Source organism: Aptenodytes patagonicus, chromosome 16 (assembly GCF_965638725.1).
Source record: "Aptenodytes patagonicus chromosome 16, bAptPat1.pri.cur, whole genome shotgun sequence".
Classification (NCBI taxonomy): Eukaryota; Metazoa; Chordata; class Aves; order Sphenisciformes; family Spheniscidae; genus Aptenodytes; species Aptenodytes patagonicus.
Window position 1 is genome coordinate 14,281,138 of NC_134964.1, and position 14,732 is coordinate 14,295,869.

Here is a 14,732-nt window from a genome sequence, read left to right on the forward strand (position 1 = left end):
AATCAGGACAGTCCTCAGACTATGGTCTGCAGGTCAGGAGGGGAGACCCAGGGTGGTTCTTCCTGGCCTGGAGTCAGTTCTGTGAACTGAGACCTCCTCATGCCAGTGAAACAAAATCTCGTTGTGCTACACATCCTCTATGGAACAGGAGGAAAATATTTTAATTGTACTCTCATTCACCCACTCCTGCTTCTGAAGTTTTGAATGGTTTACTCCAGTCTCAGGGCATTGCAAGTGGTTTCCCCTCCTCACGTGTGCAAACCCACACACTCCCCTTGCCTTTCCTTTGGGCTGTTTTCTCCCACACACAGTATCAAGAAATGAAGTGCCATGAAACCCTTTCATCACAAATGTGGGGAAGATCTTAGTAAGAAACAGGAGATAAGGAGTGAGAGCACTGACAGCACTTTGTTTTCAGCTGGCGAGGTGAGGTTTGCTTCCAGCAAAGCCAGCTGGAGTGTGGTGGCTTCAAGCAGCCTGGAGGTTTGGACTGGGGAGTACAGTATTGCGCTGTTAAAGGAAACCTGTTTCCAGAACAGGGCTGTTTGTTTGCACTCCCTTCGACCCGCAGGTCCAACCAATCTTTGCACTTTGGGGAGCCATGGACAGGCAGCAAACCTTACTGAAAGCCTACAGAGACGCAGTGGAGCAGTAAAGGAAGGCTAGGTGGTTTGCAAACTGCACATACAGGTGCTTCCTACATGCCATTGGCAAGAGCAAAGTGAATCCAAAAAAGGTGAGGTAAGACTGTGGGGACTGTTCTACCCTACTGTGAATATCACTTCTAATTCTGCATGTTTTCAGGAACAGTTGTTCGGGAGAAGCTTGCAGGGTTTCTTCTTGTGTCATTGAGGAGGGACGTGTTCTGTTGCTGTTCTTCATCCGTGTCAGAGTGACCTGTGCAGCCTACACAGCTTCACATTATTCAGGGCAGAAACTGGGTTTGGAGCTGCTCAGCATTACAGATTTATTGCTGTTAAAACCCAAACAAACCCCAAATCTATTTATAAAGATGTGAGATAGCACCAGCAGTTGGGTGACACACTGTAGCTGCTACAGATCCTTAAGACCAGGGAAAGTTTCTGCACAGTAAGCAGGCCCAGAGGTCCTCTGGCTTGCTCTGCCCTGTTCTTGTAGTTTGGCCAATGAAACTATGGAGCATTTAGCTCCTAAAATAGCACTACACCATGCAGAGGTACTAAATCCATTCCTGAAAGCAACATAAGCACACTCAGAAGGGATTATGCTAGACCTAAAAGCCCTGATGTTTGGCTGATGTTGTATGTTCAGACTGGAAAGCAGCTGCTTTGACCACAGAGCACTACTGGATTCATGGAGAAGGGACACAAAATTCCTTCTTCAGCTGCTACACTTTGATCACAAAAATTGTCTGCATCGGGACCTCCTCAGAAGCTGTGTTTCTTGACTAACATGAGGTCCCAGAGTGTGTGGCTGTCTGAAGGCCTGATACATCATGTAATTTCTCATTCTGCCAAACAGATGCAAAGTGAACTTTCTTCCCCCAAACACCACAGGTTTCCGCTTTCCTTTGGGAGGAAATGTTTAACCACATCTGTGAAAACCCTCTTTGGTTCTGTTGGCATGTATCGCTTGGGTCTTGTAACTATTTTTCCTCTCACTACGTGATTTCAGTTTGAACAAGTGGCTTTCTACTGCCCTGCTGTTTAGTAACTAATTTCCAGTTATCTCCCAGGGCTGCAGGACTTCTTTCTGTTCACAGACCTCCTTCACAGTCCAGAGGGTGACAAGGAAACTACTGACTTCCCCTCCCTGGCTAAATAGAATAATTAACATGTGGCTGATAAGGGGGGACAGAACTTACCGGTGTTGGTCTGCCAGTGCTAAATTACAGTCTCACAGAGTGAGAGGTTTTAGTTTGTCTCCAACATCCTCTCTGGAAAATTGGGTGGGATATAAAATCTTGTCCAATACTGAATCTGTTCCTAATAGCAATGATCATTGTTTTACCACAGGGTTACAAGTAGTCTTCCGATTTTCCGAGCACCAGGATCAAAGGCTGCATTTGGTACTCCAAGACGAGACTCTGTCTTGGCTATATCAAACAGGGTGTTATCTCTCAACAAGCCTTTTCTAGTTTTTTCTATTTGTGGAAGGAATCACCACCCCCCCCCATTCACTTCTAATCATGACTAAGCTACAGAGAAATTGTAATGTTACAGTATTATCTTGGTAAATTTAGTTGCTTCCAGTAGATGGCATTACAGCAGTGCAGTCCTGATCGAGGTTAGTTCCTATCACTGCTTGGACTGGCAGAATAGCACTCAAAATAAATGCGGTTAAAAACATTCTTGTTCTTTTAATTTCCTATCCAATAAAAGATGTTATTTCTATTTTATGCATTTTTATAGCATTTTTTTTGTTTTATTTTTCAATGTGCATAACTCCACAATCACTTTATTTTAGAAAACTTGTCAAGACACTGAGTGTTTTGGACTGTATTCACAAATATGCTAACCACTGGGCACTGCTCTTTCATGTATAAAATTTCTGCCCTCAAGTTATGCATCAGGGCTTTCTGTATGGCAGAGGGGAAGAATTAGGTACTTCACACCAGCTCCACAGCAGCTAGCAGGCAAAGTAGAGACCAGTTACAAGAAGCAGCTGGTAATTTTAACCAATTAATTACATTTCAAATATATTTGTTAGGTTTTTAGGTACATTCCTCTGTACGGTCTCAAAAATGCAAAAATATTGTAGACAGATATGTTTGCATAAAAAAACCCAAGCCAAATATGAAGGTAACTGTTTTTTACTGCTAATGTCAAAGTCAGTTCTGAGAAAAACATGTTACACCACTGTTTGTGCTTGGGCATAGCAAGAGTCATCACAACCCTGCCACACAGGTCTCCAAAAGCCATTCTTTAAAACACTTCTCTTCAAGTCAACTCCCTTACATTATTCATTAATCAACAATTTACATTAGAAAAAAAATGTCTACTAGAAACGTGGGTAGCATATTCTATTGTTTACCTTTGCATTACAATAAATGTAAATTAGAATTTGTCTTTATTTAACCATGCACTTGTGTCTTTTAAGCCAAGACAAGCTGACTCATAAAAGACAACTCTTAGCATTTGATTTTTGATTTAGTTTAGTTAAAACACATTCCAATTCTTTCTCATTGACCTAGCATGGAATTTATTAACTTACTACCCAATTCACAAAAAGCTGAGTAAAATTTAAATATTACCCCATGATTCATCAAAGCTTCTAGTGCACCAGGTTTTGCACTTGCAAGGAAAAAAAAAGCTCAAAGTATTTTTCCTTGCAAGGAAAAATAAAAGCTCAAAGTATTTTTCTTTGCAAGCAAAAGCGTGCTGTGGCTTGGTGAGAAGGGGAGAGAGGGGGAAGCAGGAAGCAGGACGTGTGTCTCAAGGATTTGGGCATCACAGATGTGAAGGATGGCACCTTCCCCCATTTGGGATCCGTAATCCTGAGTCCTTTCCTGAAATAAGGAACCTAACACAACCCTTCAGGACATCTGTATGTGTATATATGTGCGTGAATGCATGTATAAAGACAGATAAAACAGTACTCCCTTCTTTACCCAATAGGCTTTTTGTGGTTCTTGAAGCATGTTAGCATCCTGTTTGTTGCTCAGATAAGCACTCACCCAGGATAGGAGGCCTTATGTGCCCTGATGGAAGTGCTGACTGCCAGCCCCTAAACTGTTACACCCAAGGGCTCTCTCAGCCTTTCCTGCCTCATTGCCACTTGACCATGTTCATCCAGAATATTGAGAGAGATGCAGGATTTCAGGCTCTGGCAGGCTTAGATGGGTGTTGGTTGGGATTTGGGGAATGACAGTTTCAAATGAAGTGGCCAAAGTAGTCCTTTGACTTGATTACACTAACTTGCTTATTTTCTTATTTGATATCGGCAGTCAGTCAGTATTATTTATTTGGTTTGGTACCAATATGTTTATTCAAAAGGCATGGTGGCTTGGACTTTCTAGCTAGACTTCTGCAGAAGTTGCTGTTCTAACTCCATGGTCTGCTGTTTGCAACTTTTACAGAGTTTTGCAATTAAATCCTCTGTATTTAGCATGTGGTTAAAAATAATTTTCCATTTGCTGAGAAAATGAGCAGAATGGTTAAACTAAGAGGAAACTGAGAGGGGAAAAGCAGCAGCAGTCTACTGAGTATAAAAACTGGTGTGACATAGATGTGCATATCCCAGCTGCTAAAGGACTTAGAATCATAGAATCATAGAATCATTAAGGTTGGAAAAGACCTCTAAGATCATCAAGTCCAACCGTCAACCCAACACCACCATGCCCACTAAACCATGTCCCTAAGCGCCTCATCTACACATCTTTTAAATACTTCCAGGGATGGTGACTCAACCACTTCCCTGGGCAGCCTGTTCCAATGTTTAACCACTCTTTCAATAAAGAAATTTTTCCTCACGTCCAATCTAAACCTCCCCTGGCGCAACTTGAGGCCATTTCCTCTCGTCCTATCGCTTGTTACTTGGGAGAAGAGACCGACACCCACCTCGCTACAACCTCCTTTCAGGTAGTTGTAGAGAGCGATGAGGTCTCCCCTCAGCCTCCTCTTCTCCAGGCTAAACAACCCCAGTTCCCTCAGCCGCTCCTCATCAGACCTGTTCTCCAGACCCCTCACCAGCCTCGTTGCCCTTCTCTGGACACGCTCCAGCACCTCAACGTCCTTCTTGTAGTGAGGGGCCCAAAACGGAACACAGTGTTCGAGGTGCGGCCTCACCAGGGCCGAGTACAGGGGCACGATCACTGCCCTACTCCTGCTGGCCACACTCTTTCTGATACAGGCCAGGATGCCATTGGCCTTCTTGGCCGCCTGGGCACGCTGCCGGCTCATGTTCAGCCGGCTGTCAACCAGCACCCCCAGGTCCTTTTCCGCCAGGCAGCTTTCCAGCCCCTCTTCCCCAAGCCTGTAGCGCTGCATGGGGTTGTTGTGGCCGAAGTGCAGGACCCGGCACTTGTCCTTGTTGAACCTCATACAGTTGGCCTCGGCCCATCGATCCAGCCTGTCCAGGTCCCTCTGCAGAGCCTTCCTAACCTTGAGCAGATCAACACTCCCGCCCAACTTGGTGTCGTCTGCAAACTGACTGAGGGTGCATTTGATCCCCTCCTCCAGATCATCAGTAAAGATATTAAACAAGACCGGCCCCAGTACTGAGCCCTGGGGAACACCGCTCGTGACCGGACGCCCACTGGATCTAACTCCATTCACCACAACTCTCTGGGCCCGGCCGTCCAGCCAGTTTTTGACCCAGCGCAGAGTCCACCTGTCTAAGCCGTGAGCCGCCAGCTTCTCTAGGAGAATGCTGTGGGAGACGGTGTCAAAGGCCTTGCTGAAGTCCAGGTAGACCACAGCCACAGCCTTTCCCTCATCCACTAGGCAACTAGCCTTAAGTGGAAAGAACAAAATTTGCCAGGAAAATAGTTTTTTTGAGGCAAAATAATTCTATGGTCTGTGTAGATGTCACTAAAACCACACCTTTGAGTCATTCACAGCTGCCTTTCACGCGGAGAGCAGGGGCAAAGGCACTGCCACCGCTTGGTCCCTGTTTCCAGGGTAAGGGCCACAGCTGGCTGTGCTGCAGCTCCATGGCCAGAGTGGGCTGCGGGTAGGACCCTGCGCTGGGCTTGATTTAACTACACCTGGAAATGCTGTCTGCGCAGATCGTGGCAACAGCTTACAGGCAGTGATCTGTGCGTACAGCTGTATCCCTGCTTTCTTTTCGAGGATGGCCCTGGGGCAGACCTGCACTGGAAGAACCAGTGACACAGCTCCCAGTCTGCTCTGTTTCCACCCATCCCAGCTGGCTGCCAAGGGAGCAGGGGCTGGGAAGCGACAGCAGAAAGAGATGGGAGGAGATGGGGAGTGCAGGGAGGTGCAGGCACCCTCCTCACAGGGTGAGAACCTGGTTCAGAGAACACTGAGGATCAGACCCGTTTGTACGTGTGTAGTAGACGTAACTCTGATGTGTGTGCAAGGCCTCCATCACACTTACACTGATGTTTCCCTTCAACAGAAACAACCTGGGAGCGGCCAAGCAGTGTGCCTGGGACTCCAAAGAGCCCTGTGTCACAGAAGAGTTCTGCAGGTACTGTTTGAGGCTGTGCCTGACCACTGCATTGGGTGAATCTGCTTCTCTACCACTCAGCAGAGCAAAGGAAAATGCTGCGATTACATGGGATGTGTATTTAATGTACACGGTCATGTGAATGTAGCAGAGTAAACATGGTGGGGCTTTCCCTTCTGATACATCTTCTCGCCTGCTGTTTCCCTACTGATGCATCTTCTGGCCGGTTGTCTGAAGTGTCTGCTCAGAGCTGAGATGGCTCCTTCCTTGGAGCATGGAGGCAGATGGTGGCCCAGCGAGCCAGCCGGGCTGCCAGCTCTGGGAGGGAAGGACAGGCTGCCTTTCCCAGTCCCGCTTTCTGCTGGGGCAGGGGGAGCAAAAAGCTGCAGAGGAATGTGGGCTGGCTACAGCTCTTCCATGCAGAGCACGTGCACAATGAAGTGTTTTAGCAAGTGGTAGCTACAGGGTTGACCACTTAACCTCTGTCCTGACTTGAAGTTGCAGGGAATCAAGTAACAGAGAATCAGCTGCATAACTGTACTGAAAAGCTTTGGGTACTGCAGGAAGACAAAGCAAAGCAAAAATTACACTAGAATAAAAAGTGTTAAATGGAAAGGCCATTGCTGCCAATTGACTGTAAATAATGCAGTCTAGAGGATGTTTTTTGTAGCATTTTTTTGAACTGATGCCCCTCTATCAGCAGAGCTGAGTGGGAACTATGCTTGAAGATTGCGCATTTTGTTGTGACCAAAGGGTTTGTGATGTAGTTGTGTATCTTGTTTTAACCCTACTTTGAGCATTATTCTTTGCTCAGTATATTCCAAAAATAAAGCACCCTACAGCTGTATATATGAACCATAAATACCTTACAAGGCTTACTTTCTTGACATGAAAAGCCCGTCTCCATTAAACCAGTGCTTTTTACATACCCTACTTTTTCAAGCACATCATTTTACCAAACAGCACTATGGGAACTGTTTTGAGTCGGGGGTCTCTTTTTCTTGGCTCTTTCCAGCTCAGTAACTCTGGTCGTAACTCCTGATAAGAGCTTGCTGCAGGATCCTGAGGGTGGAGGGGCCCATGGGCTGAGCTTCTGTAGAGTCCAGTTCTGGGGTCTTTCTGGGTTGGAGCTAACACGTCACATTGCCAGCCTGATGGGATGGGGAAAAGCATCTGTAGTTTCTTAGGCTGGAGGCAGTGAACACTGGTGACTCAAAAAAGGCACCGTGATTTATATCTGTATATTCATTTATGTGATTAGTTTTTAAAATGTGCAGTTATTTATTTGCTACCAGCAGCAAGCCTGCTAACTCTCCATCTGTTCTTACAGTGAATGGCTACCACATCTCTGGGACGCCAGTACACCAGCTCGACTCTGGTCATATGAGCCTCCGAAAAGCCAGTGGGGACCCCCAGGTAAGTTCTGGGGAAAAAGCCAAACAGTGGTATCCAAGAATAAATGGGTCTCCAATTAAGTAGTTTAGGAATCTGCCCAGAGCAGGAGATCAAGAGGCATTTTCTTTCAGAAACTGTCAGATCAGACAGATTTGTTGCATCTAGAATAGTTAGTCTTTGTGTCCAACTGGTAAAACAGTACAAAATGCCAAGATACTTTGGATTTTTTTGTTGTATCATTCCTTTCTGAAAAATCCACCAGGCCACTTCAGTCACTATTAACAACCTTACAAATTTTCCTGCCTCTCCAGCCTGAAGCCTGGGCCTGTCTCCAGCACAATCCTCTCTCTAGACTTGCACATCTGCCCATGTCTGTATCTCATTGTATTTTCTTGCAGCTCCAGCCTTCCCTCCCAAAGACAGTATTCACAAAGAATTTGTCCAAAGCTTTTTTCTCAATTACTTCATCCATTCCTGCATGTCCTTTTACAGGCCCTCCTCTGTGCTTTACATAGCCCATGCCTCACCCATCTCATCACTCCAGGGTAGTGTTTAAGATGCTGACTCATGGACAGCCGTTCTCCCCTGCCTGTTTGTCCAAATTTTCAATAAATATCCCTGCACTTTTTCTTGCACCACTTCATGTCCCTGGGAGAGTCTTCCCCGCAGGTCTGCAGATGCAGCACAGGGCCCTCTTCCAGCTCCTCCCATGAAACTCTTTGCCCCCTCCCAAAACAGCAACAGTTGAATAGCAGGTGGGTTGCACTCCCATGGGTTGTGCTTCCCTGCCCAATGATGTTTTTCCCCTGGTGGTACCAGACCCGAGTTCTCTATTTCATTTCTGTATTAACTGGTAGGTTCTTCTGCAGTGCAGCTACTTAAATACTCCCAGTGAAATGCATGTTTGATTTGTGTGCTGCTACCATGCTGACCAGGGTTACCTGTTGCTCTCAGCGTCCCTCTGATGTTCTCTATTTCTTGGCCTAAATTTTGTGTTGTCTGCCAACTGTCCCTCTTTGCCTCAACCCACTTTCTTGCCCACTGCCTCCTAGGCAGTGGCCTTCAGCCTTGCCCTTATATGTGCTGTTTCAGCTAAGTCAGCATTTCTGGTTTTGCTTGCCCACCAGTGGATTCACAGCATCTCCCACGGTACAGTCCAGTGCTTTGGACTCCCCTTTCCTTCCACATCCACATCAAACATCTTGCACTTAACTGTCCTGTGCTGCTGCTTCTCTGAGCTGTTTGCACAGGCTGGAGGCAGAGCATGTGGGTGCCTAAACTAGGTGAAAAGCATTTTAGAAACTGATGTAGTGCATTACCAGACACCCCTGTCCACACGTCTGCTTTGAGTCCCTCAGAGAACTCAAATAAACTTGCAGGCTGTGACTTCCTTTAAAAAAAGCTATGTTAATCCTTGTGCAACAAATCTCATTTCTCAAGGTATCTGATTCACAATGTTTTTGCAGTTGCCTTGGTACACAAGTCAGATTAACCGACTCCCCCAGAACTTCCTTTGTAACAACATTTGCCACTTTCCATTTTTACAGTGCTGAGTCTGACTCAAGTTTATAGCCACCTTTTTGGTCAAATTTACATCTGAGATACATGGGGAATCCATTGCCATGCAATGGTTTGCTCAGCTGACTCATCCATCAGTGACAAAAATCCCCTTCATGACTTTTCTCATTCACTTCAACAGCCTCCATGATACTTTCTTTCCATTGCTCCTTTATTACAGGTTTTTCCAAATTGAAGTCCTGTCTTCATTTCTGCTTTGAACCTATTAACTAGTTTTGAATCTATAACTAGCTGCTGGTGCCATTAATTCTAAGAGCAGCTTGTGTCCACGCCCGCTTGGGAGCCTGCTTTTCCTGGGAGCTGTGGCTGCTTTTGCAGAAGAGTCCTTAGTAAGGAAAACTTCTGACCATAAACTGTTGGGTGCAAGAAGCTGTTCTCCACACCCTCAAACTCCCATACACTTTGGCCAGTCCCTCTCCTACTTGCCTGTCTTGGGCCATCCCAAGCTGCTTTGCCTTGACTGCCTCCTTGTCTGTTCTTGGCACAGGCTGTCTCCTGCTGCAGAGCAGCTTCCAGGCATTCTCCAGGATGCTTTCTTAGACCTGGGTAGCAGCCATCATGCAAACAAACGCTGGCAAGATCCCTCAGGCAAGCTCAGCCACATTTCTTGGAAACAGGTCAAGGGGGAAAAAGCCACAACTGAGAACAACACGGAGCTGCACTGTGCTGGGCACAGGGCCAGGCCTTGTTTACGGCTTCCTAGAGAGCAGCTGAATGCTGCCCGTTCAGGTTGTCACAACTGCCACAAAGGGAGCAGCAGCGCAGCCCGGCCGGCCGGCATCCCGCAGGCCAGCAGCGGGCCCGTGTGAAACCGCACGTCTTCGGCCCCGGGCACGTTGCTGCTGATGTGACTTCAGCCGGACGTCGAATTTCGGGCGGTAGCCCGAAGGGAGCGCGCCGTGCTGGGGCGCTGCACGAACACTGCCCGGCCGGAGTATGCTCCCCCCACCCCAGGCGCCCGGCCCGGCTCGTCTCCGCGGGCGGGAGTCAGGGCAGGGGGCCCTGTGGACGCGGTGCCAGGGCAGGGGGACACCGGGCTGGAGTCCGCGGCACAGCCCAGCGACTGCTGCCGGGAGCGGACTCGCACGCTGCGGATCGGCTCCCGCTGCCTCCGAGCCGGCAGCCCGCGGGCGGCGGGGGCAGGACCGCACCGGGGCCGGTGCGCGCCCGCACCTCCCCGGCAACGCGGCTCGGCCCCGGCCACCCCCCCCTCAGCCCAGCGCGGCGGAGGCGAGAGGCGGAGCGCCGGGCCGGTGCCGCCCCGAGGGGCTCGGCCGGCAGGCGGTGGGGCGGGCGGCCCGCCTCGCCCGGCTGGGAGCGGGCTCCGCCGCCCGGTCCGGCCCGGCCCGGCATTGGCCGCGCGGGCTGGCGGCGGCGAGGGGAGGCGGCCCTGCCGGACGGCGGCGCCGCCTCCAGCTCCCCCCGAGCCGCGCTGAGCCGGGCCGCGCCGAGCCGAGCCGAGCCGGGCCGAGCCGCGCCGGGCCGAGCCGAGCCGGGCCGCCGGGCCATGGGGTCCGCTTAGCGCCCGCCCCGCGCCCGCCATGCTGGGCTCCGAGAGCGGCCGTGACGATGCGCCCCGCTTGTCTCCACAGACCCCGGGGTCCCCGGCGGCGCCGCGGCGGCAGAGCAAGGAGAGCAGCCTGACGGTGAGTCCGGCGGGGCCGGGCGCGGCGGGGGAGCGCGGCGGGGGGCGGCGGGGGCTCCGTGCTGGGCACCGTCGGGCGCCCGGCCAGTAGGGCTGGGAGAGGCGGGCGGGCAGAGCCTCCACCATGAGTAATTTTGGTGTTTAAACGCTGGTAAGTCAGGGGCCCAGGGAGGCTTTGGGATCTCCGTCCTGAGCAGAGTTCCAGTATCATTTTCCCTTTGATTCTGGTGGTTCTGGGATGAGCAGGAGGTAAGGACGGACCGAGGAAGGGGAACACGCGTGCTCCAGAGATGCTGGCTGTGAACCAGGTGTCCTGAAAAAACTTCCTCATCTGGTAACCACCCCCCCAACAGCCTCTGTATTTGGAGAAGCACTGAAAGGTTAGAGAAATACAAACTGAGGAGCTGGGTCATTGCCCTGCCAGGGCAGAATCTTTATTTTTTTCTCAAAGAGGTGTCAGAAGGTATTTTTCTGTGCCAGAGTGTCCAAGTGAAGATTTCTGATGGGAAGCGTAGGCAAAGATTTTAGGTTTCAGTATGAAGTTAATCTTGCATTTGCTTTTAATATTAGTAAGTAAATATAGCTGACTCAATTAAGATGTTCTCAGTATCATGTTTACAGACAATAACATCTTTTGTATGCCTGGTGACCTCATCTGGAACACAGTTTGCACTTCTGGACAGATGTTTAAAAACAGGAAGGAAGTCAAAACATATTAATGAAAGTGGCTGGGAATAGAAAGGTTTCTTTAAAAGGAAATAATAAAGAAGATAAATGAGCAGATAAATGAATTGCAGTGATAAAGGAAAGGCAATAAACATGCTTACAGTTGCAAGCATTGTCAGGGTACACATTGTCCACGAGAACAAAAGAAATAATTTAACATTATACATCATTGTTAACTGTTACTATGAGGAGGAGGTTGTTGTCTACATTATCACACACAGCCTGTTGATTTATCTGTCAGTGGGCACAATTCTCTGGGTTTCTGGTGACAGGGATGAGGGCTTGAAAGGAGCACGTACAGGTGTCTCTGACTGCAGCGCAGGTCAGTCATTGCCGCGTAAGTACAGTTTTCTCGGGGGGGGGGGAATACCTTCAACAGTTTACCTGGTTATCAAAATCGGTTGTTACAAATGAAAAATGTGTTGTTACTGTTAATTAGTGTATTGAGAGAGTGGTATGTCATGAAGTAAGTATAAATCTGTTGGTTTGTGCAGATTTGCAAATGTCCTGGGGAACTGGCTGCAGGGCCTCCAGGGCCGCGGTGGCTGGGGCTGGAAACGTGTCTGAGCCACCGGTGCAGTCCCCTGTCCACCCAGGTCAGAGGGGCAGGAGCAAAGCATGGGCTGAACATCGTGTCCAGAGGGACTAGACATGGTCCTGGGGTGGGTTGCAGTGGGTTGCAGGGCGCAGCACAAGAGCAAGACCATTTGTGTTTCTGAAATACTCGCTGCTTACAGGAGTGAGGACTCAGGCTGTTCACTAAGGGTGGTTTTCACTGTCATATTTGCTGGCCCATGTGCCATCTAGTAGCATCTGCAAAGCAAGAAAGTGTTGTGTGTTATGTCAGGGTCACTGGGTTTGCGTTTCTCCAGCAGAAGTCCAAAGCTTTCAAGTACAATGCATCAGACAGACAAAAACAAGCTAATTTTAACAGCTGTTTGCTCCAAGCCATTGCCTGCATCAAGGAAGCATTGTGAAAAACAGCATTCTCATACAGAGTGTAAACTGTAAAGCAGTGTAAATTCTTGCCCTGGCTCCTAGGAGGTTATATTTGTTCAGCACCACTCAAGCTGACGTTGGGATGTTCTGGTTAACAGAGCTGCAGGGCATGTCCTTAGCTTGCTGTCAAATGTTTTTTCTTGGTCTGTTGCAGTGCTCAGGCACAACCTCTTCTTGCAGAGGGGAATTTTGTGATTAACTTCGGGGCTCTCAGTCCAGCAAACCTCCCCCCAAACTGAAATCCTGTGATACGCAAACTGCGGGCATCAGGTGATGTCCAACCTGAGCAGTGGCTGCAGCCTAGCTGTCTCTGTTTCACCACTTTCAGCAGAAGAGTGGGAGTTCGTTCCCATCTTCCTAGGAATGCATCTGCCTCCTCTACATTCAAACAGCCATTTAGGAGCACGGCTTCTGGAAATCCTGAAGGCAGGTGGGAGCTGGGGTATTTCTCATCTATATGCACCCAAGAAGAAGAGGAATATGGTGTTTTCTCTTTGGTAAATGAATGTTACCAACACTGTGTTGTCTGTTTCCTTTGGAAGGGAAACCCCAGCTGGGTTATATCAGAGGCTGTTACGAAATGGCTGCTTGCACAAATTATTGATGCTCACTTAGGAAGCAGCAGTGCAGGTCTGTGGTCTGCGTTGATTTTGCAGTGAGTTTCAAGGTGCACTCATTAGTTTTAAGCTGGATGGTTTGCTCTCTGATTCCTGAAGAGCTGTCTCTCTGGCTGTGAGTTACCTGTGGAAGCTGGAGCTCCTTTACCATAGGTGAGGGAGAGTTAAATGGAGAAGGTACAGGGGGATATCGACTCAGGGACAGAGCTATGTCTCACTTGAAGAGCAAGAAACCTATCTGATGATATGGTATTTCTGAGTGTGGGTTTCTTTCTGGAGAATGCTCTAGTGCCTTGTCAAGATATGGCATGACTTGGAAAATGCTGGCATTTGTATTGCGTATGTTGGGACACATAAATGCACATGTGCTGCAGATGGGAAGAGGGGCAGCCTACATGCAATAACTTGGTATCTTCTGCTGCTGTGCTCTGCGTCTGAGACAGTGTGATGAACACAGCATGAGGCTGCACGTTCAGCACCGTTCTCCCTTCTGCCCTGGGGCTGACTGTATGGCAGAAACTGTCAGAAATCCCCTGCTTTGACAGGCTCTGACCTAATCATCTCTGAACCTTTCTACAGATAGACCAAGTAAAGAGGGCTCCTAAACACTTTTGGCAGAATCTTCCCTTTGAAATAGGAAGAGTATCAATTGACTTTGTTAACGATCAGGACTTCAGTTGTCTGCTCTCCTCTTCCATTGTACCGTAGCTGCAGCATCACCCTGCCAGCGCTAAAACCACACGCAAACTCATGATGTTGAAGCTACCGGGACACAGTCTGGGTATTCCTGGGCTTCCCTGTCTGCGTAGAGTTAAAACTGCCCGAGCCTTTGACTGTGCCCAAGCTCTTCCGAGATCTCCTCCAGCCTTTGCATTCAGCTGTTTTGTCCAAAGGGTCCCATTTGGCAGGTGATCTCATTACATCTAGGGGAGTCCGCCGTTGTACTTTTCGGGTCTCAGCTGAAACTGTAAAGCAGGTACTGAAGTTAGGCAATCTGGCACAGGTGTGCTGTGTTTAAGGTGCTGTGAATGTGCAGAAATCAGGAAAAATAATCTGCATTTTTAAGTTGAAGAAATGAGCAAGAATGTTGCCCCGCTTTAGTCACTCTAGCACGACACAGTAAGCTCACCCACTGTCTGCTCATTTATTTATACAGTGTCTTATGTAATAAACATGTAGTTGATTATCTAAGCCTTGATCAAATTATTCTTGTTTTATTCATGTTGCTTGGCAATGTCTCATTTACTGGTGAGTGCTGGTAGCAACTTCAAAGCCTCCAGAGGACTTTGAAATCCATGAAATGAATGTGCATGCCCAACCCAACAAAGTTTCTTGCTCCTGTGCACGCTGCTCTTGTGCAAATCCTGTGTGCTCACCTGTCTCCCTGTGACTTTTTTTCATCACCCTTTTGCATCTCAGACATAACCAAGAGTCACCTGCAACGTAAACAGCTCATTTTGCCATCACTGCCGATGTACTCATGTGAAATATGAGCTGCAATATTTAGCTGCTAAGAGTATAATTGCTTTTGCTCATGATCAGTATACAGGCAAAAGTATTTTAATCTATTTATTGAGTTTGCTACACAGCAGGCTTATCAAGAGAAATGCATCAATTCGTGTTGCTTGTCTGGTTTTCTTCTCCCCCCCCCACTGAGCTTT

General features: G+C 48.4%; 1 protein-coding gene across 2 annotated transcripts in view; it reads left to right on the plus strand.

Annotated features, from left to right (window-relative positions):
* Window positions 1-14,732, plus strand: part of GAS7 (growth arrest specific 7) — a 110,164-nt gene that overhangs the window by 58,189 nt on the left and 37,243 nt on the right. For both annotated transcript variants that reach the window (XM_076354049.1, XM_076354050.1), the window contains exons 3-5: window positions 6,061-6,132; window positions 7,442-7,527; window positions 10,677-10,730. In XM_076354049.1, coding sequence (XP_076210164.1) covers window positions 6,061-6,132; window positions 7,442-7,527; window positions 10,677-10,730 — 212 coding nt within the window. The remainder of the gene's footprint in view (window positions 1-6,060; window positions 6,133-7,441; window positions 7,528-10,676; window positions 10,731-14,732) is intronic.